Here is a 27,589-nt window from a genome sequence, read left to right on the forward strand (position 1 = left end):
GTTGGAATGCGCTTGGATAGCAATTACAGAATGTTTGATGTACCTTTGGTTCCCTGCCTTGTCAGGCAACCAAGTGGGGTACTTCTGTAGATAATACGACGATCCGAACTAATGATGGAACTGCGCACTGGCCCGAAGGAAAGCACGGACCCTTCGATTTATCGGAGGCTCTTTCTGTCCGTTGTTGGCCAGTATCCAGGTTCAATCGTCCTTTACATGGGTGGTTCAAGGACAGAAACGAAGGTGGGCTACGCGTTCATTTTTGACAATGATAGGTTTCTTTTTTCTCTCCCGGAAACCTGTAGTGTGTACACAGCAGAGCTCTATGCTATCTGTGAAGCTCTGCGGTATGCACTGTCTGGTGCGTGCAGACACTTTTTTCTTTGTACTGACTCCTTGAGCTCGCTACAGTCTATTGATAACCGTTTCCCTCGGCACCCTCAGGTGCAGCGGATCCAGGACCTGTTGGCTGGGTGTTCTGATCCCGGTACCAGAATCATGTTCATGTGGCTCCCAGTCCACATGAGTGTAGAGGGAAACGAGTTAGCAGATAGGACTGCCAAGGAGGCAGTTTCACTGCCCTCATTGCCTTACAAGGTTCCAGCAAGTGGTATTTGCACTCAGCTGAGACATCTGGTTATGTCCCAATGGGAGATGGAGTGGCAGGCCATTCCACTTCCAAATAAGCTGAGAGCGATAAAAGGAATAACAAAGGTGTGGAGGACATCCCTTTGGGCTTCTCGGAGGGAAGCAGTGGTATTATGCCGTCTTCGGATCGGCTACGGTATACTAATGCACTCCTATGTAATAAAGGGAGAACCCCCTCCGGTGTGTACTTACGGTGATCATTTTGCTGTGGTACACATCCTTACGGAGTGCATGGAACTGGTCGATCTGCGCCATAGGCGTGACCTCCCAAGTACAATCTCCCTCATCATGCGAGATGACGGGAAGTTAGCAGACCTCGTCATCCGTTTTATGAGGGATAGTGGTCTTTTTCGTGTGTAATGATGTCCTTTGTCCTAGTGTATTTGTGTTAACTGCGCTTTTATCCCATTGATATCATTTTGGTTCCTGTTTGCGTATTTTAATGTGTTATGTTAACTTGTAACTTGAAATATATATATATATATATATATATATATATATATATATATATATAGATATATCTGTATTGTACCAGGAAGGCCTAGGTCCTGGCACATATCAATTGAAAAACTTTATTTCAGCATACAATTTCCGTCCGCCATTTGATCAGCTGAGCGAAGGAACATTCCAGTATGTACCAGACTCCACGACCGACCAGGCGAGGCCAAGTCACCTACCGCTTGAAACTTGCCTCCCCTAGAGATATTTCTCGAAATAATTTTTCTTTCGTGAACTTTTTAACGCCTTAACCAATTTGAACAGGACCAATGCTAAATTGTAGCAGACATTGTAAAAGTAAAATCTTGTAAATTTTGAAGCAATGTGTCCAGTAGTTTCTGAGTTATAACAATATAAAGTTTAAGAAGATCGAGCAGTCTCGGTCACATGACTTAGAATACCACCCCTCCTGGCGCAGATATATATGCCACTAGGTCAAAGCTAACAAGCAGTTCAGTTCAGCAGTACAGTCTGGCATTGCAGCAGTGCAGAGCAGTGCAGTATGTGTGTGTGAGTGAGACAGAGGGGAGACTGACCCTCGTACAGTATGTCCGTGCAGTCTCGAAGACAGTACTTTCCGTCGCGTTTCGCAGAGATGAAATTATGGGATAATCATTCGCCGTCGCACTGATAAAAGACGTCGCACCGTAATTAGTTTATCGTGCCGCGACTACGATATAATTCACAGACATTTCGGAGTATAACACGTGTGAAATTATTGAAGTACAAAGTTAAATATTGGACATTCACAAACTAGAACACGACGTGTGGACTTAATTAATTTCACATAATATTAAATTACCACAATAAGCAGAAACTGTCGTGTACAGTAACTCCAACTACTCTGACTCATTTTTTTCTACTACAGTACATCCTTGAACTGTGTCTCCTGATTTACGTGTCATATTAGGACATGACTTACTACAGTGATAAACTTGGTGGATATTAAGAACTTTTTCTAAAGTACCGGTAATATAATTTTATCACTGCCAGAAAATCAGTGTTATCTGCTAGGATAACGATTCAAAGACTGTGGTCAGAGACTGTAATGAGAAATATTACACATAACTTTTTCAAGTTTTTGAACTGTGTATTTATGTACGTTCTCAGCGACGATTTAAAATAGTGTTTTATGCAGCAAGGACTGTAATCATTCATTTAACGTCATAAAATTAACACACGAACTGAACTGTGTTCAACAGTGAATGATAGCATCTGTAAATACTACTTGCCCTAAATGAACGTTCCGTGTGCTAAAATCACCTCCACGAGCAGCGGAAATCTTGATGAAATTCTACAAGATCCAGCTACCTTCAACATCATCTCATCTATGGTACCCATCGAGGGACGTCAACGTGGTTTCTTCGTGGAACTTCAAGTTCGAGTATTTGTCCGCATCCCGCGGAATGTTCCAGATTCCCATCAACATTTGTAAGCCAAATTTTCTTTATTAAGTGAGTAGTCACAAACTGACTGACTTTTTCTTATCAATCTTGAACAGTGGTTTACTCAGTGCTGCGTGTGACGATATTTTGTAGTTTTTCCATCATTTCTCAAAATTCATCTTTAATGATAAATTTATTTTCAAAATTTAATATCCATTTTACATAGAAAAACTCTAGGATTTTCAAGTGTTCTATATTTCAAGGCTAACAAACTGAGAAACTTTCAACAAATTCAAATTCTTATTTCAATTTTCAATTATAAGTGTGTGTTCATTTCATGAATTAATACTTAGAAAGACTTTAGGTGAAGAATTGACACTTCGTGTTTTCACAAAAGACTATAGGATCTGTGAGATTTATTTTTTACGAACTGAATTCAAGAAGTTTTACGTTAACATTTTTGATTTCAACAAAATATCTGAGTCCTATATTGATATTGCAGGGTGATGAATCATTTAACATTATTAATAAATTGTTTGGAAAAGGTATAACCATCTATTATTCGCCCTGCGATTCTATCCTGCTCTGTACCGGCTCCAAAATCAACTTCCACTACCTGAGATCATTCTCATGCCCTACACCCCAAACTTTTACTGGTACAGTATATATATCTGTACTTCCAGGCAATGCCTTATTCCTTTGTCACTTGTATTTTCTATTATTTTATTAGAAAATAAGGCATTGCAAATTAGATCCACTGATTGTTTTAATCTCATAATCATTATTCATCACCATTTTTTAAAACTGCAATCAGTGGATACATTTTAAAATTTTTATCATATCATACCATGTCGTCCATCTCGTTCCATTAGGGGCTGATGACCTTGGGAGTTAGGCCCCTTGAAACAAGCAGCAGCATCATCATTATCAACTATCGTCTTCAAGCGATAAGTTTGAAGGTTGGCGCCCATGGGATATTCCTAATGGAGAAGTATATGAGCAAGTATTTATTTAGGCTATATTAAAATTAATGTGACCCTGCATGTCGCATATTGTCGCTCATCCGTAGTGCGAGGTGTATTAGGTATGTAAACAATTATTTTGAGTTTCTCTACTTGTAGAAACAGACTGGCTGTAAATATATGTTACTTTCCAAGATATTAATTTTTGTTTTATTGTTCATCCAAGCCGGACATTCTGTATAATGTACGTGTAGTTAGAATGGAAGGTAGCAGCACTCAGGGGGATGCATACCCTATTGACTACATTATATCTGATAGCTCAATTTTCCTTGTGTATTCATAGTATGTAGTTTGCCCCATTGATTGCATAACTTTACTTGTATATCTCTATTCTGTCTGTTCCCTTAGCTGGTAGACATTTAAGAAAACACTAGGTAAACAATTGATGTGGTACCTGCCACCTGGGCGACAGTTCAATGATGATTGATTGATTGATATCTCATGTTTATGAGATTTTTTAATTTATTGATATCTCAAGTTCCTGAGATAATTTTTTGTAATTTATGTTCAAGCCGTACTAGACAATATCCATATATCTGAAAATATGATTTATTGATCACTAGTACCCTTTTCAAGAGGGTATTGCACTTTCTGTGCTCTTAATGGCTTATAGCAGGCATGTCATATTCACGACCTGACTGCCTGTTCTGCATGCATGAGATAAAGTTGTTATTAGGGCTAGCCCAGTATGTTATCAGATAGAGTAAGTATAGAGTCTGAGGCACACAACAGTAAGCCACGCACCACATGGCGCAATGAAAGGTTAACTTCATTGACACCGCATTGAATTGCGAATCTCTATCAGCTGCAGTCTAAGAACGTGCCAGCTATGTAATCATATCTTTGTGGGCTGTCCTGGATTCAACCATTGACAATTTCCAACAGAGGAACTTTTCATGATATTGTAACAAGAAGCACTAATGGAGCATTTTAATATGATGCAACGCATATAAGAATTTGAGAGCCTGATTTTTATTTCGTCATATTTTATGTGTTGGGCACATAGTTCATCCCAGATGCTTTTAACACCTTTTAACATCGTTTGTGTGTGTTTGTACATTTGTTTTGGTTATTAGATGTGTTTGTACAGTTTTGCAATAAGGCTGATGATGGCCAGGCAAGGCCGAAACTAGTTCCTAGATTAAAAATGTAATGTAAACATTGGGAAATATAGTATTGCAAAGGTGGACTACGTATTATGCTATCATCATCATCATCATCATCATCATCATCATCATCATCATCATTTCTTCGCTCCAGCAAGCCGGGTGCGGTTGTGTACGATCCTCCTCCAGTTTGTTCTATCCATCCACAGATGTTGCTCATATATGCGACACCAGTTCGCATCTCTAATTTCAAGGTCCTTCATTATCTGTTTTTCCCAAACATCATGAGGTCTTCCTCTTGGTCTCTTCACAGGAACATTGTGGTCAAAATATGTTCGAGAAGTCCTGGGAGGGTTCATCCTTTCATGTGACCATACCATTGCAAGCTCTTCACTTCTAGAGTGTCCAGCAAGCTTCTTTCCAATCCAAGCTGTTGTCGGATATCCACATTCCTTATTTTATCCATTTTTGTTTTTTGTAGACAAGAACTGAGAAACTTCATTTCTGTTGTCTGAAGACGACTCTTTGTTGGTCCAGTAAGTGTTGCTGCTTCCAGGCCATACGTCAGTATAGGTACTAGATATATTTTGTACAAGCTGACCTTGGAAACTAACAGAAATGTTTCATCCCAAAGTATTTGACGTTCAGCGTGATAGAATTTGGAAGCTTTCTGTATTCGGGTACTAATCTCTTGATGTATGGTATTGTCTGATGACAGAACACTACCTAAATACTGGAAGTTGTCTACAATATCCATCTCCTCAACTCCAATTCTTAGATGAACATTTGGAGAGTTTCTACTCATCACCAAGCCAACTTGCTTCGTTTTGCTGATTTTGAGACCAAAGTTTGTAAAAGCTTCATGCCAGAGATCTAGTCTAGTTTGTACTTCCGCTTCTGTCTCACCCCATACCATTACATCATCAGCAAAAACCAGGGCATTAGTTGTTGGATCCTTTCTCTTAACCGCGTTTAGAACTTCATCCATTATGATTATGAAGAGAAAAGGTGAAAGACAAGTTCCTTGCTGGACTCCTCTCTTCGTTTCAAACCAACCTGACCTTCCATCCTGGACCTGGACACAACACTTGGTTTCATCATATAATCGTTGTACTTGTGCTATGATGTCATCGGGCACTTTCTTATGTCTCAAACATTCCCATATATGCCTGCGTGGTACATGGTCATATGCTTTCTCGATGTCCAGAAACACAGTTATAAGTATTTTACCTTTCTCCCAATACTTCTCATAGAGCATTCTGGTGGCAAAAATGAGGTCTATAGTTGATCAATGAGGTCTAAATCCATGTTGTTCCTCCTCAAGTGTAGGTTCAACATATTTTCTAATCCTGCTCTCAAGGATGGATTCGTAGATTTTGAGGCCATGTGACAGCAGAGTTATACCTCTGTAGTTAGTACATTTCTTTCTGTCACCTTTTTTCAACAATGGGATGATGACTCCTTGCTTCCAGTCATTGGGTTTTACATTATCTTTCCAGATTTTATTTAGTACCCTGTACATCCACTGTTGTCCTACTTCTCCTAGTGCTTTGATCATCTCAACACTTAATTCATCTGATGATCCAGTTGATGTGTGGTTTTTGAGCGTAGATATTGCTGTCTCTACTTCCAACCATGTCAGATTAGTGGTATTTGTGCTGCCAAAATCATAAGGTTCATCGTCTAATGGGGTGACATTTTCATAACAGTTCAGCAAAGTTTCAAAGTGCCTTTGGAACTCCTGTAATATTTTGGTCTTACCCCTAGTCACACCACCATTGGGAAGTTCTTCAGATTGCATAGATTCATTTTGAGTTCTTCTATTCTTTACAATACTGTATAACGGTTTTTTATTTCCATCCTGCGTTATTTTGGTAGCCAGATCTTCCTTGCATTTCTGCTTTTCAACTACAACCAACCGTTTGACGTGTAATTTTTTCTTTCTGTAAAGTGACAGCTTCTCCTCTATTTCATGTTGATCTCCCCGCGTTCTTGCTTGATATAAGGATCTTCTTGCATGGTTTCTGTCATTGATAGCCTTTTTAATATCATTCCATCAGGCAGTTTCTTTAGGTTTTCTTATTTGACTCTGTCGTCCACGTACTTTTTTTCCGTACCAACCACAACCTTCTTTAGAGTATCCCATTCTTCATCTACCAATTTCAATTCTTCTCTTGGCAACAACCTGCGGACACCTTCCTGAATTCTTCCTGTACACTTGGCTCAGTTAGTCGCCAAGTTTTTATTTTGGGGATTCTTTTGTTACAGACTTCAGGAGGTCTTTTCTCTGCAATAACTGCAACCAACAGTCTATGGTCTCCACCAAGGTCTTCACTTGGAATGACCTTAACATCATTGACATTTTCCCGTACATTTTGATCTATCAGATTATAATCTATTACTGTACCTATTTTATCATCCCATCTATAACTTGTGATTTTATGGGAGTCTCTTTTCTTGAACCAAGTGTTACTCACTATCAGGTTGTTTCTCATTATTATGCTATAAGTTTAGTTATTATTGTGATCAAAATTCACTACAGATCAAAACCATGACAATACGTGTTTATGCACTGCCTGACAAAAAACGTTAAGCACCCAGAGGGAGTAGTTGATAGTGAATGAAACTACATATGCTGAAAAACCATGTGTCTTTATTGAACCGATTACAATATGGAATGAAAGAGACAAGACCGTTAGCAGTACAGGCGGAATGTTGGCGCCACTTCAGTAGGGTGTCGCGCCCCTCTGGCAGCAATGCATGCCCTACTGCAGTTCGGAATGGTGTCAAGCAGCCTTTGAATCCTCTTCTGAGGCAAGTTCGTCCACAGTTACTGCAGCTGTCCCTCCAGATCCCACAAGTTGGTACTGGGACGAAGTCCCCTTACAAAGTCATCCCGCATGTGTTCGTTCACTGGTGGAGAGATCTGGGGATCTTGCTGGCCACGGGAGGACCTCAACATGCTCTAGGCAATCCATAGACACACGTGCTGTGTATGTAAGGGGTAGGACGTGCGGACGCAGAATGTCACTGACATAACGCTGTGCCGTCAATGTCTGCCGAAGCACTATTAGAGATGATCTGAATGCATATCGTGTAGCTCCCCACACCATGATGTCGGGTATTACGCCTGTGTGTCTTTCCACAATATGGGCAGGATCTGCCCTCGACACCGCCAAATCCGCACATGATGGTCATTGGAGGTTATGGAGAATTGGGACTCATCACTGAACATGATGCAATGCCAGTCGTCCTCTGTCCATGCCTCCCGGGCAAGGCACCACTCCAAACGCAGGCGTTGTTGTTCTGGTGTCAATGGCAGCCGACGCATGGGGCGGTAGGACCCCAATCCGGCAGATGCGAGTCGTCCAGATACTCTGCAGGAACTCGCAGGAAGTTGTAGAGTCTCCAGTGCGTGTTCTCGGATGGCGGGTGCTGAAGTTATGGGATCCTGCAATGCTCTGCGCACCATATAATAGTCCTCCCTGGGGATGGTGTTTCCTGGTCGACCCAAACCTGCACGTTATGATTGAGTGTCCTCACGTACACATTGAGTCCAATATCGGGCCACTGTGACATTGGAATGGCCCACATACCAGCCAATTGCATGATACGACCAACCAGCCTCATGCAGTCCCACAATGCGGCCTCTGTCAAATGTTGTCAATTGGTGGATAGGCTATCTAACACATCTACGAGGCATCGCGGGTGCTTCGTACTGTACGTAGTCCTCCCTGCGCGTCTTGCTTAACTGACTGACTCACGACACTTGACTGTTAACAACATATCAACAACAGGACGGTGCCATCATGAATGCACTGTGGCGGGCATTCTTCACATTATAGATCCATGTAAATCTGATGGCTTACTTACACATCAGTGATAATGTGTGTGTACCGAAATGGGATAATATTGGACCACTCCTTCTGGGTGCTTAACTATTTTTTGTCAGGCAGTGTATATTTTTTGATATAATGACATGCATAATTAAATGTGTTCAATACCGTGTTTGCATAAACTGCACAAAACAATATACTTTGCCATCACCGTGAGCCAGGAAAATAAATAATTACTTTTAAGGTCACCATAAAAAATGAAGTACAAAATGAGACATTTATTTTTAGGGGCTTAACAAGCTCAACTCTACTGTGAACAAATATGAAGCAGAATAACGCCGAATACTATGCCATTGCTTCATTGGTTATAAACTTAAACAAAAGGAAATAGCCTACAGTAAAAGTAGCATCTCTTCAAACCACTGTGTTGATACAAAATTATACAAATACATACACAGTCTACTGTTAATCCTTACACCACAGCCTATATAGCTGTATGTTTCAACCATTAATTAAAAACCAAAACAATTAACTGGATCCTGTCATCTATAGGCATGCATAGCCCTGTGTTAGCAATGTGGGGAAGTGTAAGGCAACTGAGGGGAAGAGACTTGTGCCCGTGTGCACAGGTATTTGTAGAACAGGCACTGCTCTTAAGGTGGGCAAGGTTGGACACCTGCATGTTATAGGATAGTATAACTTTGTGTCTTCATATTGGTATTTTCAAAGATGGAAATATCTTTACCGATAAGTACTGTTTATAATTTCATACTAGTGAATTGTAATACTATTATTTCTTCTCATTTCAGTGAAAGGAACTCTGAGCGAAGACACAATTCGTCTCTTCCTGTGCCAGCTTGGTGAGTATTGAGAGGTCACATTAGTGATGCTTGGTAATGGGGAGCTTTTTTTGGGGGCATTTACTGTTGTGTTCATAAATTATAAATGCTGGGAGGTCCACAAGCCCCTTGCGATCTAGTCTTATACAACCCACCTCTCTTACTAAAATTTTGAAATGTATCTGTCCCTTTCACTAAACCGGGATAATTGTAATGAGATGTGTGATTACGGTCTAGAAGACAGCAGGAATGGTGAGCACCACTATTACTTCATTATGGGTACCTCGAATGAACTCGTATAATGAGCACAGATACGAAGAACACATACCTTACAACGGGAGGTGCACATGCCGACCAGGAGCAGGTATTGTATAGGCTGGCAACTGTGAACTGCATGTCTTGCTTCGAAGTAGCTTACATGGCAAGGGCGCAGTGGGAGATGTTATAGTGTCAGTGCTCGAAGGTTTGAAACACATGCAAGAATTTTTTTTCGCCGCCAGTTGCCTGGGATGTGGTAACATTGCAACTTGATAGCGTACACAGACTGATTTATTTGTTCCTATAAAGGGCCGTATGTGTCATGGCATATGGTATGTAGCTGGGTTGGATGAGGATGAGGAGGTGATGGTCTATGGCTAGGACACAGGCAACCAGTTAGCTATGTCGTATATGTTCCATGCTTTGTAGACCATGGGCAGGGCAAAGTGTGCCCCATTGGAACGATAACACACGATGGCAGGTAGGTATGCAACTGCGCTAATTCCCTTCCTTTTAGGGAAGTCGCAACACAAAGCTTATTCACTGCCTCGTGATGTATTCCAGCGATGTGTATGTGAATATGTTACTCATCTATGGAGAAGCTGTACAGAGTGCATCCCAGGCAGACATCACGGGATGATCTCGAACAGTCTCGTGTCCTTCCCAGGGATGCAGTAGCCCACAGACGTCTTTTCACACTTTGTCTATGATATGGTGTTGTGCCTGGTATGCATTCTGTCTAGCTTCTCCGTAGATTAGTAACATATCTGCATATATTTGGTGGAATACATCACGAGACTGCTTTGTGTTGTGTTGTGACTTGCTTCGAAGGAGGGGAGTTTGCACAGCCAGATATCTAAACTCTGTCCAACGAAAGAATGAAGTAGACATAAAAAAAACATTTTGTATCACTCCTCAAGGTCTGTGTGTCTCACTGCCCTCACTTCTTCTCAATAGGAGCATAATGAAAATTGAAGGATATAGACATATGAAAATAGTTGAGATAAGGTAACAAGAATGGCATGAAAATTAACAAGCAGGCCTACTTACTTGACATGTACCAGTATTTCATTAATTTGAACTTGCAAGAGGCTCGATTCCCTGATGATCGGATGATTTGCTGTCACTAACATCACTAGAATCCTCTCCTAAATTGATAACGATTTTCTTTTCAACTACAGTACCTATGGCACTATCCAGATCCCACATCATCATCTCTTCACACACCACATGCTGGACATAGGAACGCCTGTGATCAGCTGTCTCCCCACAAAATGCTGTGTCAAGATGGTCACGCACATCACAAAGTTTGAAAATGGTGTTAAGGCTGGCAACATAATGTTTGATCTGGCTCCACACGATCTCTGAAAAATGAAAACCTACAACCTGTTCTCCAGTCATTGATTGGTTCAGGGATGTAATGAATGAATCATATATATAGGCTAGTAGTACGATGGGGTCGCCACTCCCAAAGTGATCTATTAATGACTGATAGATGCTATGAAATGAGAATGGAGAGTGTTGCTGGAATGAAAGATGACAGGGAAAGCCGGAGTACCCAGAGAAAAACCTGTCCCGCCTCCGCTTTGTCCAGCACAAATCTCGCATGGAGTGACCGGTATTTGAACCGCGGTATCCAGCGGTGAGAGGCCGACGCGCTGCTGTCTGAGCCACGGAGGCTCCACCCACACGATCTCTATTAGGTTTAATTCACAGTGATACCGAGGCAGTTTGAGTACGGTGTGGCCTGCTTGTTCGGATATGTCATCTATTACATACTAGCAAGATACTCGTGCTTCGGTACGGTTTTAAACTGAAAGTTGTTATTCAGAGTTTTACATTTTGGAGAGTCCACTGTCAGCTGAGCCTGAAAATACGCCCTCATTTCGTACGTCACTGGTTTTGGGGGATAATTATTTATTTTCTAATCTAACACTTATTTGAACCACACACGGAATAATTTGAATGTTTTAAACCCTATCATATTTAGCTTCTAGGATGTAAAAGCTACCAACCTGTGAAATTTTGATTTTGTACGTCAAACAGTAATGGAGGAATGAATGCTGTTTATAGGAGTGAATGTTTTAAAATATTTATTAACATATAGGGTATAGATCACCCTTCAAGTAAAATTTTAAGTTCGTGCCTTAAACAGTTTCGGAAGAATGCATATTGTGTTTTTGAGAGTCAACCACTATCTAAATGACTTAGGGAAGAAATATTTTGAAGTGTACGATGTTTTTACATCTAGGATACAAAATAAGACCCTTCTCGTAAAATTTCAACTTTGTACGTCAAACGGTTTTGCAGGGATGAATAATTTCATTTACGGTGCTAACCTCATTTAACACATTAGGAGTGGAACATTAAAAAATAATTCCTATTTCACACCTAGGATTTAAAATATATTCAACTGTTTGGAATATTGTCTTCGTACTTTAAACCGTTTTGGAGGAAGGAATGAATCAAACCTTCTGTTATTTAACACCTAGGATGACATTTGAAATTTTAACTTCATAATTCAAACGCTTTCGTAGAAGTGCATTTTTTTTTTTGGTCATCATTTCTCACCTTAGGGGTGTATTGTTTTAAGTCCACTTCTTACTTGTATCCACATAAAAAGAATTCAACTCCTTTTACACCCCGCTTAAGTTGATTCCACCCCCCTTCCCACCACAAAATAGCTTTATTTTTAAAGGAGATTCCAAATACCAATTTTCTCCTCCGTAACATACTTCGTTTTCGAGATATAAGTATCCTCAAACAAAGAATTTAACTCATTTTTCAATTTATTCTTCCCCCATCCCCTTCATTAGATTTTCCGAAAACAAATAATATATGTTTGTTTTTAAAGGAGATTCCAAATACAAATTTTCATGTCTTTAACATCTTCAGTTCATGAGATATAAGCATCTTCATTAAAGGAATTCATCCCCTTTTTCACTCCTTTTTACAACCCCCATCCCTTAAGTACTTTTCCAAAACAAAAAAATATGTGTTACCTTTCTTTTTAAAGATATTATAAATACCAATTTTAACGTCCGTAATATGTCAAGTCCTTGAGTAATTCTATAGATATGCTTATTTTCAAAATTCACCCACTTCAACACTCCCCCTTAAGTGGATTTTCAGAAAACAAATGACACGTGTTCCTTTACTTTTACAGGAGATTCCAAATACCCGTTTTCATGTCTGTAACATCTTCAGTATTTGATATATAAGTATCCTCATAAGAATGAAGAATGGCATATGGCTTTTAGTGCCGGGAGAGTCCGAGGACATGTTAGGCTTGCCACGTGCAGGTCTTTTGATTTGACACCCGTAGGCGACCTGCACATCGTGATGAGGATCAAATGACGATGAAGTTAACACATACACCCAGCCTCCGTGCCAGTGAAATTAACCAATGATGGTTAAAATTCCCGATGCTGCTGGGAATCTAACCTGGGACCCCTGTGACGTAAGGCCAGCACCCTAACCATTTAGCCATGGAGCTGGACAGCATCCTCATAAAAAGAATTCAACACTTTCTTCACTTTTCACCCACCCCACCGCCTTAAGTGGATTTTACGAAAACAAAAAGTATGTGTTTCTTAATTTTTAAAGAAGATTCCAAACGGATATTTTCATGTCTGTAACATCTTCATTTTTTGAAATTTAAATATCCTCGTATTCAACTCCTTTTTCAGTTCTTTTTACAACCTCTTTAAGTGAATTTTCCTATTAAAAAAAAAGTGTTTCTTAATTTTTAAAGGAGATTCCAAGTACCAATTTTCACGTCTATAATATCTTCAGGTTTGGAGATACCAGTATCCTAATAAAAACCTGTGAGTGTTTTCTTGCCTGTTTCCCTATCGGGCGCGTCCCTGGTGGCAGATGGGGGGACCCTGCGGACTTGTCTAGAGGGTCTGAGGGAAATAAAATACCCTCTCGAGGACCAAAAATATGTATTGCCAGGAAACGTCTTGAGGCTGTGTGATTGTTACTAACCCAAGCCAAGGCTTGGAAGTGGAAACCTCGCCCACACGTGCTAGAGAGGCATCCACGTTACCTCCGCATGTGTGATACGGTGGTTCAGGTGAAGTGGGTGCTGGTGATTGAGGTGAAAGTTCACTGCAGTGTACTGGAACCAACACATCACTTTGCCCTATGTAGCCTGAGCGAGCCACGGGTTGGGAACGGGGCGAACCCAACCTAGGGGGAACCCATGGCTGTGAACTCAGTCACGGTAATGCCAAGTGGGAACCACGTGAGTAGGTCTACTGATGGTGGAACAAACCTGGTCTGGTTCGGGCCAGGGGCGGACTGCTGGATGGACGTCTGAGGGCCATGGCGCCTGCTATGCAGAACCTGAGTTGTGGGAGGACAATGTCTGGTGGATGCCTCATCACGGATAGTGAGAACACTTCTCAGGACCCTAGAAGGGTCAAAAACCGTACACCATATGGAACCATGGATATTCCAAATGAACCACCTAAACAAATACCAAGGGAAGCTATGGAAGCTCCAGAAGACCAGGTCCAACGGCAGGCCCAAGAGGAGAATATGGTGACAGAAGTCTCACTAGGGCAGGCTGAATCCAAATCTGAAGAAGAAACAGAAGAAGCAACAGGAAAGCAGACTTCTGGATGAAAGGAAACGAGATTTCACTGAAAAAGACCTGAGGATTTCTGCATCGAAACTAAATAGGATGCATATAGATAGACCACCTCACACAAGTGCCTACTACAAGGAAAAGAAGGCGAGGAAAGAAGCCAAGATAGTGGCTGGGACTGGGGTGGAGAAGAAGACAAGGAACAGGGATCGGCGAGACGCTATGCCAATGACTACGCCCAAAAGGCCAAGGTTGGAGGAAAGCACGCCATCAAGTTCGGCTACAGAACCACCCTCCAAGAAACAGGAGGAAGAAAAAGTCATGTCCTTTTCAGAAAGACTATCCTGACGTAATGTTGTAATAATACCCAAGACTTTTCCAGATGGAAAACACAAGGAGGAAGACGTGACTGAATTGTCATCTGCTCTGATAGCACAAATTAAGCCGCTGTTAGACGGATGTCTGGCAGGCTTCCTTGAGTCACCAAGGCTGGAAAGTGGAGCTATGGTACTGATCTGTGCAAATCCAGTGGCTGGAACAGACAGCATCAAATTTTAACCCATCGAAAGGGGAGACCCTAGAGGTGGCGGACGCAAAAAAGGTGCTGAACATGACCAAGGTCATCTCCAAGTTCCCACCTCCTTTTGACAAGATGAAAGTGGAGGATGTTCTTCTCAGAATAAATCAGCACGATGCCAACCTTCTAACGCACTTCAATCGACAAGACAGGAAGAACAGTCCTTTTAGCCCTTGGGGAAAGAGACTTTGAAGAGCTCAAAAAGAGAAGCCTTAATGCTAAGCTCGGACTTGGGCAGATCAAGTTTCTGGTCATCAGGGGAAAAACGAAACCCAATGTTGATAAAGATGGTGCTGAAGGTCCTTCAGGCCAATCTTCAGCAAAAAAAAAAAAAAACAGCTGTGGCCAATTTCGCCAGGAAGTTCAAGCCTGACGCGATTGACGTGGCCTTTATTCAAGAGCCTTGGGTAGTTAAGGGCAGAGTAGCAGGACTGACGGAATCTGGAGGTAGGCTGATGTACGATACAACATCGGAAATACCCAGGACATGTCTTCTTGTGAACAGGAAACTAAAATGTCTTATGTTGCAGGAACACTTCACGGGACTTAACCGTGGCCAAGATTAAACTTTGAAATTGGGAGGGACCCAGGGAAATAACCATAGGCTCTGCATTCCTTCCATATGACTCAACTAATATGCCCCCATCAGAAGAATTTGAGAACCTAATTTGCAATATAAAGAGGAAAGGCAAACACCTAGTCCTTGGAGCAGATGCAAATTCACACCACACAGCATGGGACAGCATGAACTGCAATGCAAGAGGTGAGTCTTTACTAGAGTTTATTATTGGAACTGCGTTGATGATACTAAACCTAGGAAACAAGCCTACCTTTATAAATAAAAATCGTATGGTGGTAATTGACATTACACTAAGCACTACACATATTGCAAACTTTATTAGGGTCTGGAAGGTGCTGGAGGAACCATCATTGGCAGACCACCATCACATCCTATTTGCAATAGATGTGAGACTATGTGGGATTGAGATGTACAGAGACCCAAAAAGAATTAACTGGGATAGATACAGAGAATTTCTAGGGAAGGCTATACAAAAAATTCCAACTAATGTGAGAGGACAGAAAGAATTGGATGAGGCAGTGGAACTATTAGAAGAGGCCATCATCGACTCATTCCATGACAACTGTCCTCTCAAAGAAAAGTAAAATACAAAAAAGTAAAGTGATGGAGAAACATACTAGCCAAAATGAAAAAAGGAGTTTAGGATGTTGCATAGAATATCTAGAAATGGTATGTGGGACGTATATCGTAGGAAACTCACCGAGTATAACCTAGAGATATGGAAAGCAAAAAGAAAATCTTTAAGACTGTTCTGTGAAAAAGTGGAATCACACCCTGAAACAGCAAGGCTCCAGAAGGTCCTGAAAGCAACCCATATAAATCAAGTGGGGACACTGGAGAAACCAGAAGGGTCATTTACTCAGGCGGGGAGGGACACGCTGGAGATACTGATGGCGTGTCACTTTCCTGAGGCTGAGGAGACGACAGAAGAAGAAACGGTTGGGACAGGGACCGGAGTTCGAAGAGCAGACTGGAAGTGTGCCAACAGAATAATAAAACATAACCATGTAAAATGGGCAATCAACACATTTCATCCTTTACAATCAGAAATAAGGGTAGGATTTTCCACCTGTTCAATACTACAAAATAGTGAAATTATTAAAACATCACTTTTTATTTACTGTCATTTTTGGTACCAGTTTTGGCAACTCACTTTGCCATCATCAGCCTTGGAGATTGTTGCAGGGCATTTTTGATAACTACATTAAAATATTTATAATATATGTATGTACATAAACAGGACCTTCTAGACTAAGTTTTGTCATTTACAGTTGCGTGTATACCTTAAAACTTACGTTGTTGAAATACAGAGACGAAATCAATTCTTATGAGGTTCTAGATAAGTCATAAAATTATACAATATTTTAAATATACAGCTCCTTGCGTTGTCAAATTGTTTGTAACAATTATAAAAATTTTGTTGTAACACCAAATTTTAGATAAAATTTCCTTTATATGTACGTCTTATTCAGCTGTTAAGGACGTACAATTAGCCTTGAAGAGGTACAAAAATATTTTAAACACTTTTTTGTCTTAGGCGCTCTTTAAAATAATAAACTAACAGCTGGTTTCATTCTAGAGTATTGTTGTACGATATGAGTAGGTAGAAGAGCATTTTCAGCGACCAATTTTGATAGAAAAGGTTCCTCATAGAATGTAATGAACCATTAATAGTGTTCATATTTTTCCTTATTAGACTAACAGATTTAATGACATATGTCTTGTATGGATACACTGAATCAGCTTAACTTAATAATATGGCATTAGTATCGGTCCTATATTTTAATATCCAACGCTGTGGTAACCTTGAAGCCGTGAATTGATGGCTGAGATTTCTTGAAAATACACCTTTTTCAGGTGGATTGTAGTGGGTCTAGAAAGATCTCGAACCGAAACCAACCTAAAGGGAAAATTTAAACTACTTGTTAGCATGACGACATCAGGGACAAAGAAAAGTTCTTAGTAAAAAGAATAGAAATGAAGGAAACTCACTTCGAGTACCAAGTTAACAAGCGAAGAATTAGAGAGGAACTGCCAAGCAGAATGTCAGGCAACAAGCTGCGAGCACCAGCGGGGAAGCGGGGCATGTCAGGTAGGGGGAGGGGAGACCGCGGTAGAAGAAGCATGTAGGTCGGGAGTGCGTGGGTTCCGGTGGGGGTAGTAGGCTAATGTGTTACGTATTGTATTGTATACGTATACTGATTGATCTTTTGGTATTTTAAGATTATTAATAACTGAAGTAAGCGTATCAAATAAGATTGTAGGTTTTTCACATAGATCATTCAGATTGTAATTAGGGTTGTAATATTGATCCAGTAAAATAAAACATTGCTCCGTTAGGTCAAGTAGGAGACCTTTATTCATTATTTCGATGATGTCTATACCATTATTGATGCCGTGAAATCTATGTAGTCGTTTATATGCTGCCCTATTGCCGAGAATCTCCTATATTTGATGGCATTAACATGCTCGTTGTATCTATCTTAAAAGATCTCTCAGCTTGTCCAGTGTATGCACTGGAGCAGACGTTACAGTGAAGTCTGTAAACGCCTGACTTATCAAAGGAATTGGAAACGTTAACTGGGCTAGAGTTACGGAATGTGTCGAGATTTCTGTTGTCGGTCCTGAAAGAGATTTTGGTATTTTTCTTTTTAAATATGTTTGTTACTCGGTAGATGTCAGGATTAAATGTGAAGGTTGAATAAGTTTTTGATTTAGTTGTTTCTTTTTGTAAATTGGATCTAGGTCGGTGTTTAAACTTATATATTATCCGTTTTATAAAACTGTGATTATAACCATTCTGGAGTGCAATGCTACGTATAGTATTGAGTTCTTTATTTAAATCTGATTTTGACATGGTTACATTGAAGGCACGGTTTATTAAACTGTTATAGGTGGAACGTTTCGCCAGAGACCAATCGTAGAAGTGATACCGCGACAAGCGTTGCATCAGGCACAAGCTTGTTAATCATAATCGACTATCTTCATTTCTGTATTGATTGGTATTACAATATAGGGATAATTGAGAAGTCTCCACCTTATCAATACATTGATTTATTTACTCTAAAGTGGTAAAATCATTCAGTACCGGTTTCGATCCGTATGGGATCATCCTCAGTTGACACACGATGAAATACTTATAAAAACATCACATGTAAAAGATTGCATCTGGTAAGACTAGTTCAATTAAATTAAATATAAAAGTTGTTAGGTTGTTAGTGAGAAAGTATTTGTATGTGTGTGGCACGTGACCACACTATGTCTAAGCTAATATACATTGTAGAGATCTTACATTTGTTCTCAATCAGTGTTTAGGATGTTACATTCAGTATAGTTGTTTCATATTGATTAAAACATTAAAAATTGCCTATAAAGGAATGTGTCTATCTTTGGTTTGAATAGCACTAATTGGTTTGAGCCTTAACGTTGCACGACACCTATATTACAGAACATAGAATAACATTTTTTTTTGTACACACTATTAATTGTGAGTCTATTATGAAGTCCTAAAATATTTTATTGTTTGAGGTATCTCACTTCATTGTATCTGTTTTTGTAAAATATCAGTAGGGTTGTTTACACTTTTTTGATGTTTGTGGTATTTCACTTTTATATAATAAGTCCAATTGGAAACAAACATGAAAAAGCTTGTTAAAATGCTACCTTTTTGACTAGAAACACTTACTATGTGGTACCTTATGTGTCTATTTTTGTGCGTTAGGTTTACATTTGTTGACACCAGTACTGTAAAATTACTATTATCTAATATATATGTATAAAATATGATCTGACACCACTTGCGCTAGTAAAGTACATTATATATAATGTTGAGGTTAGAGCTTATGTTGTTTTTCATTCGTTATAATTTATAAATGCTACTCGTAATGAAGTTGTCTTGATTGTAGACAGAAGCTGCGTATGTTGTTACTGGGTTAAATGGTGACAGTTATAAGTTTGATTTCCATTTGAATGCCGTGCATCAAGATGGAGATTTGAGTTGCAGTTTGTTGTGATGATAGGGTGGAGGCTTCTATATATTGTAGGATGTATGTATCTGCAAGCAAAAATAATATGTGTAAGAGATAGTGTATTGTGGAGATGCGAAAAGTGAGTTGCGTGTTGTATTACTTACGTTAAATGTTGACGCTGTTTGCTCTGCGTGCCTGCCTGTCGAGATCTGTTGCATGTTATCCTAGGACTGTAGTTCGCAGCGGCGGAGGGGTGGTCGAGAGGGATGGGTGGAGCGCTTGTAAGGGGAGCGGGTTTGGAGGAGGGGAGATCTTTGAGCGGTTCATTCGTATGTGTATGTTGTTGTTGATTCTTTTTAAGTAATAATTTGTTAGGAGGGGAATACCTCACTCCTCGTTTCCCTAGTACGCCTCTTCAGTGACGCCTAGGCTATTTATGACAGCTGTTGGCGAAGCTGCAGAGGATCAAACCAGCCTTCGGGCTGATTACCCAACATACATACAGGAGGGGAATAACTGTGTCAAAAAGAATATTGTTTTTTTCTGTGTTTTTGTTTAAATTGAAATTTGGGTTTACGTATTTATCTAGGTTTATGTAGAATTCTTCTAATATACCAGATGCAATCTTTTACATGTGATGTTTTTATAAGTATTTCATCGTGCGTCAACTGAGGATGATCCCATAGGGATCGAAACCGGTATTGAATGATTTTACCACTTTAGAGTAAATAAATTAATGTATTGATAAGGTGGAGACTTCTCAATTTTCCCTATATTACAAGCTTGTTAATGCGAGGCAGGAAGCTTTGAGTCAGCAATTTGGCTAAAGGCCAATCAAAATGCAGTATACAAACCAGGTGACATTTCTCATCCTCTATGCTTCTCCTGTTGATTTGTTCTTAAGTTGTTTTGTAAGATTTGGATGCTTCAACAGAAGGGCAACTGAAAGTCATGCACTTGCGGAAACGTGGTGTCCCACAAATACACTTTACTCTTGCACAATATGATGTAGCTCTTAGATAAATGGTAAGTTTATATTCGATATGACTGTGGATCCCTTTACTATGATCATAATAATAATAATAATAATAATAATAATAATAATAATAATAATAATAATCATCATCATCTGTGGATCCTTCCAGCAGGTGAGGTAGGATTTGTGTGAACGGTATGCCTCCATCTGTTTTCTCGTTAATAATTGTTACAAACTTCTATCCTATACACTTATCACATTAAATCATCCAATGTGCTTCTGGGACATGTGACTGGTGTTTTTGCAGTACTATACTCTCCAACTACTTCCTGGGAATCTGTACTTCATGCATTCACTTTATATGGCCAAACCACTTCGTCAGTGCAGCTGTGTCCTTCCTTCATTCTCGAATTCACTAGCATGTGTCTTCTGATGTAATCATTCCTCATTTTGTCCCTTCTCTTCTGATGCATAGCTGATCTTGAAAACTTCATTTCGCATGCTTGTAATTTACTAATACGGTTGAACCTCATTTTTACTTCACTCACTTCTATGTTTTTCACAGTTATACGCTAAAATTTTAGGCACCGAAGTTTGTCAATTAACCCTTAGCCCAATTATACGTTTTTCGGTTTTATGTTTTCTCATTAATATGTCACATTTGTCTGGTCTCCTTGAATGAAACATATTAATTTACTTACTCATTTATATGTTAATAAGTACTTTGGATATAAGAATCACAGAAAATTGACAATATCTAATCCCATCGAATTCAGTAAGCAGTCACTTTGGAGATAACTTTTTTTTTACATGATCTGCAGGTGAAAGGTTTGCTGCAGATAATGTGTTAAGTCAAATAGCTAAATATTTAAGGTTAAATATTTAAATATTATATTTAGCAGTCCACCTATTCAGTACATGCTATATACACTTATGTAATACATGTTTTTTCCTGTAGGGGACGTCATCAGCTAGAGTGCTTTAACAAATATACATCACCGAGCTCGATAGCTGCAGTCACTTTAGTGCGGCCAGTATCCAGTATTCGGGAGATAGTGGGTTTGAATCCCACTGTCAGCAGCCCTGAAGAAGGTTTTGCGTTGTTTCCCATTTTACCTTAATTAAGGCCACGGACGCTTCCTTCCCGTTCGTAGCCCTTTCCTGTTCCATCGTCGCCATAAGACCTATCTGTGTCGGTGCGACGTAAAGCAACTTGCAAAAAAAAAAAAAAAAAATTAAAAAATAAAAAATAAAAATATATATATATACACACATCAGATATAAAATCACATTTTTTAAAATGGTAAGACACACGTTAGTATTCACTATGTTACAACAAAACATTTATAATAAACTGGTAAATTGCGAACACTACAGGATGTTCAAAGTCCTCTTGTGGTCAAATTATGTTGAAAGTATATTAAAATTGAGAATGTCCGTAATATTCTTAACTAAGTCTTGAACATCATGGAAAACTCTTGGGTACTAAGTTTGAAAATACTGAGTGGAAATTGGCATTGTTTAAAATATTTCTTGACTCAACCATATAAAACATCACAAAATAAAAGGTTCTCGACAAATCTTTTGGGAAGTGCTCCTTAATAATTCAGTTCAAAAGATGAGTGACTTCTGGATTTGAAGTCAAAACGGCTGAGGATGATAAAGCAGGTTGTAGAATCTGATACTGTAAAGTCTGCAAAGCATGAGAAAAAAACCTAAGTGCGTGTAGAGAGAGGATTGAATGTAAAATAATGTAAATTTAAATGTTATATTACTTAACTTCCTGTGTTGTTGGGCCCGACACGAGAATGAGGACTCGCCTCTGCTGAGGTGTGGAACTGATTGAACTCGAACGCGTTGTCGGTGTATTGAGGGGATAGTGTGGAGTGGAGATGGGAAAGCGTGTCAAGGGCAGAGGAACTACCAGAGTCTCTGAGCATCTGCAGCACTATGACTTCATGTTTCTTTTTAATTTTAACACTAGAATGGCCAGAGCGGTCATTTTGTCCGTTAGCCAATTTCAATGTATTTCCACACTCGTACTTTTGTACGCACAAAGCTGTGCTTTTGTGACTTTTAATCTTTTAGGGTTAAGTACATTCATGCCAAAAATTACACCGATATTTTCTGTTATACCTAGGAAGGCCATAAGCGGTCATTTCGACCGCTTCACTTCCTTGATGCGGACATCTCTGTTCTGCTCACGGCTTGCTTCCTGTGATATATTTACAAGTGGCGCTGTAGAATCAATCGATCAATACCGATCTGCATTTAGGGCAGTCACCCAGGTGGCAGATTCCCTATCTGTTGTTTTCCTAGCCTTTTCCTAAATGATTTCAAAGAAATCGGAAATTTATTGAACATCTCCCTTGGTAAGTTATTCCAATCCCTAACTCCCCTTCCTATAAATGAGTATTTGCCCCAGTTTGTCCTCTTGAATCCAACTTTATCTTCATATTGTGATCTTTCCTACTTTTATAAACGCCACTCAAACTTATTCGTCTACTAATATCATTCCACGCCATCTCTCCGCTGACAGCTTGGAACATACCACTTATTACATGTAACTAATCTCATTATTAGACCCGTATTGAACTATGCTATGATATACTAACAATTTGTTGGTTATTTTGATCCACCTTTTCAATACAAATTACAGTTTGTGTTGCTAAGTTGTAATGTTACAACACTAATTTACCGGGACATGTTTCGCTTTTATTCACAAGCATCATCAGCCTGTACAATTGCCTCAAGGTTTGTTATTTTTGGTTTGTTGTTACAAATTTCATTACATTGAATGTACATCTAATTTCAGTGATAACAATATTTAAAACAAGAATAATATACACATTAAAAATTATGACAATATGATCTGCGATGTTAAAATGGATTAACTCTTACTTCTAAAACACATTGACGTCCAAAACACAGTTTTTAATTTGGCTAAAAATTGTTTGCAATGTTAAAATAAGATTGATTCAACTATAATTTGGCATTAAAATTTGAGTCATAAATATAAATATAAATATTGGATGTTAATATATAGGAGCCATAGTTTCTGAAGTGTGTTGGTTTCTAGAATACAGTAACATTTCAGTATTGCAAATTATAGTTAAGAATTGTGCTCTCTAAATAATGTTATTTAAAAAAACTGTAGTTTTGCATTATGCGTGATTAGTCATGATGATAATCTAGAATTGAAGTCTTGAGTTCGTTGGAAAATGGCTTCTAGATTTGATGAGGCTTGCTGCTGCAGTTTGGCAATTTGATCAGAGGAAGTATTGACATATTTAATTCTTGTTTGTAGCGACCAGACTCTCCGTTGGAAGTTGATTGTTTTGATGTAAGTTATGGTTAAAAGGGGGCTTCAATCCAAATTTTGAGTACTGGTATCTGATTATGTTTCTTTCGATTTATGGAACGCAATAAGGCCCACAAGATTCTGTAGCAGCAGACAAAGGGATGCTTCTTCCATAGCTCTCATAGTGCATTGGCACTGCTGGTGGCTTCAAGTAGCCTATGCAGTGGCCTCCACGGTATGCACTAGCCTTGCGTCTTGGGTGGTGTGCTAAGTCCCAACTGACGAGCCTAACTTAGCACACGAGGGCGAAACGCAGGCAACCAAGAATGAGTTAGCTGGAAAATTTATAATGTCCAATAACGGACCATTATATTGGTGTGGTAATATGTCGGATAGTGATATTGATTCGGCTAATGAAAATATCCACACAGTGGACTTCGTACCTACAATATATCCAGTTACTCCTTCAACCAGCCATGATCAATCTTGTAGCAGGGGACGATCTGTTAGCAGCGTGCAACTTAATTGAAGAGGAAGGGGTTCAACGTGGTAGAGGTCATGTGGTAAGAGTAGAACAACTATTTGGACTGTTATCGACAGTAGTGGGAACGCCCCTGGAAGGATGGCTGTTCAGAAGGTACTAAAAGAGGCAGCAGGTCCTACTTCTCACGCTAAGCATAACGTAGAGACTAATAGCAAGGTTTGTGCCTGGCGTTTATTCATTGACACATCCATGTTGAAGCATGTAAAGACACTCACAGAGACTAAAGCTCGTAGACAATCAGTGGATAATAATTGGTCTAGTTCTTTTGAAGAATTAGATGCTTTTATTGGTTTGTTATATGCCTGTGCAGCTTATAAACTTACTAGTCTAGCCGTAGATCATATGTGGTCTTTTTTATTGGGTCCCCCTGTTTTCACTAACACTGTGGCAAGAAACGGGTTCAAAGAAATACTAAGGTATTTGCACTTCGATCTCTATAAAACTAGATCCGCTCGTTTGCTGACAGATAAATTTGCTTTGGCGTCTGCTATTTGGAATAGATTTATTTAGAATTGTTATGCATGCTGTAAACCAGGTGAGAGTGTCACAGCTGATGAACAACTCCTCCCCAGCAAATCTCAGTGCAGGTTCACGCAGTACATGGCCAACAAGCCAATTTACATTTGGCATAAAATTCTGGCTACTGGTAGACATAGATTCCAAGTATGTGTGCAGTGGGTTTTCTTATCTTAGGAAAGACGAAATGTGACCTGCCAATGAGTCACTGCGTGAAAATGTTGCCATGAAACTTACGGACCCATTCCTCATGATAGGACGTAACGTGACCACTGATAACTTCTTTACATTGGTAAAGTTGCACAAGAGGCTGAAAGAGAAGATAACTAGTATTGTTGGAACAATCAGTCGAGTGAGGAAGGAAATCCCGGAGTCAATAAAATCATTACATATGAATCTGTAAAAGACTGTCGTACTTCAGGAGGAGGATCACACTACTCTCACAGTATATCAAGGAAAAGTGAACAAAAATGTGCTTCTGCTAAGCACTCTGCACCTGAGTGTTCAAGTCAGTGAAGATAACAAGAATCTCCCTAGTACTACAGAATTTTATAACGGAACTAAGTATGGTGTGGATGTAGCTGATCAAATGGCACGTAAATACACCACTAGGGCTGGATGCATGCATTTTAGAACGTACTTGATCTAGCAGCAATAAATTCATGGATAGTCTACAAGGAAGTTATGGGACAGAGAATCTCGCGACCTGATTAAATTCTTGAAATAATACGAGAACTAAGGTCAACCAGAACTAAGGTCAGATTTTGTGACTACAAGATCTCGGTTTATTGAACTCCCTACACTTCAGCCTGAGCCTGAGCCTCAGACTCAGGTCCAGTGTGCCAGTCGTGACAACAATGTCAAGTGAACTCCAATAATTGTAAACAGAACAAAACCTCTGACGTGTTTTTCGTGCAACAAAGTAGTCTGTAAAAAATGTTTGTGTAAGGTAATCAATTGCACAGTATGCATGTCAAGTGCCTGAATAAACTTGCAAACAAATACACACTGCTATTTTTATCATAAGTTTTCACAAAGGCATTCAATAGCAAGTCCGCCAAATTATTTCATTGCTACCTATTAGGAGTGAGAGAATATGAACTATTATTAATATTTAACAATGGCTTGTTCTGTATACAATACATCCTAATGGTTAACTATGTTGTTTTAAAATAAATTATTGAACATTCAGATGTTTCCCAGATCCAGATGTTTCCCAGATATATATCAGTAAGCGGCAGCGGTGAAAATGACTGCCTGCGGCCTTTACAGGTACGAGGAGAGTTTGGCTGTTCTAGTTTTAACTTTAATTAACTTCTCGTACAAGATGTTAATCTTCTCTGATATGCCGTTCAAGTTCCCTGCGAGATTGTTCTTCTGGTCTAGATATATGAAAATTTCTTCATATGTATTCAATAATTGGCTTTTATTTAAAGTTTTCATGATATTAAGGTAATTGTCTATATTTGTGAATGCATGGCCATAATGTATCATGTTCTCACAGATGGCCAAATGGCCTGACATGCTCTTGATACCTTTTAACAAAATTCCTTCCAGTGTCACCTACATACGTAGTGCTACAGTTAGCACATTGCAATTTATACACACCCCAATTTATGGAATTTATTACCACTATTAACGGTATGTATGATGAAATAATTTAGAGTTTGTGTTGTTGGTCCTAAAAGCAACTCTTAAATTACGTCTCTTGAACAAATTGGTGATTTTGTACATCTCAGTGCTAATAACTGTGAATGTGGCAAGATTCTTTTTCTCTTCCTCCTTTCCTGATCAGAAAACATTTAAGTCAGAAGAAGTTTAAGCTGTCCGCAGCAAATGCAAAGATAGAGAAGGACATCGTTGTAGCACTCTGAGCTGCGTAACGGAGGATTTTAGCACTTCTGAGTATACGCGGTTCTGGCTGAAGTGACGAGGCGCTATAAACGTTGTTGTTGTTGCTATTTTGCTTTACGTCGCACCGACACAGATATGTCTTACGGCGACGATGGGAAAGGAAAGGCCTAGGAATTGGAAGGAAGCTGCCGTGGCCTTAATTAAGGTATAGCCCCAGCATTTGCATGGTGTGAAAATGGGAAACCACTGAAAATCATCTTCAGGGCCCACTATCTCCCGATTACTGTATACTGGCGCGCTATGAACACAACAGATGGTGATGACCTGTAGAAATCTAAGTTTGGGGATGATTTGTGTAATAACCTGTTTTTATAAATTTTATCATTTTAAAAATGATTTTGAACTGACTTTTGTTTTAGCGGGGGCAATGAAAGCACTTCATGCGAAAGGAATTGTACATAGAGATTTGAAGCCACAGAACATTCTTCTTAGCCATTCTTGTGGGAAGACTTGTCCCCAGCCGCAAGAAATCAGACTTAAAATAGGTGAGTTCTTTGGTATTTATGTTTGTTATGTTTTACAACTTTATAATTTCCCATGAATGTGATAAACATGGTTATTTTCAGCTGACTTCGGTTTTGCCAGGTTTCTTCAGGATGGTGTAATGGCAGCAACACTGTGTGGTTCTCCTATGTACATGGTAAGTGATGTATGCTTACATGAGTTACTTTCCATCAGACTATTTATCTATATGTTTAGTGTTAATTTAGGCGTAAGGGCCATTTTTCTGTTAATTCAATTTTTTATTCTTTTGTCAAATACAAAACCAGCAAGAAACATACTCCATGGCATACAGACAATATTGAATTAAATTTATATTTTAGTAAAGAACATATTATACTAAATCTGTCAAGGAGCCAGGCTGAAAGTGCTAATTTATTATTATTACATTACTTATTTCCGCGGAGCATAGAGGGGAAAGAAGCGTGAGGGGTGAGTTTCTGGACAAGGACTGACCAGAATTTAAGTATAGCTAACAAAATCACATTTGAAGTTTATTTCTTTTCCTTCAGTATTTGAACAAAAT

At 39.3% G+C, this 27,589-nt stretch overlaps 1 protein-coding gene across 2 annotated transcripts in view; it reads left to right on the forward strand.

Annotated features, from left to right (window-relative positions):
* Positions 1–27,589, forward strand: part of Atg1 (serine/threonine-protein kinase unc-51-like protein Atg1) — a 431,394-nt gene that overhangs the window by 85,414 nt on the left and 318,391 nt on the right. For both annotated transcript variants that reach the window (XM_067141810.2, XM_067141811.2), the window contains exons 6-8: positions 9,305–9,355; positions 26,922–27,047; positions 27,129–27,202. In XM_067141810.2, coding sequence (XP_066997911.1) covers positions 9,305–9,355; positions 26,922–27,047; positions 27,129–27,202 — 251 coding nt within the window. The remainder of the gene's footprint in view (positions 1–9,304; positions 9,356–26,921; positions 27,048–27,128; positions 27,203–27,589) is intronic.

The sequence above is a fragment of the Anabrus simplex genome, chromosome 2 (assembly GCF_040414725.1).
Source record: "Anabrus simplex isolate iqAnaSimp1 chromosome 2, ASM4041472v1, whole genome shotgun sequence".
Taxonomy (NCBI): domain Eukaryota; kingdom Metazoa; phylum Arthropoda; class Insecta; order Orthoptera; family Tettigoniidae; genus Anabrus; species Anabrus simplex.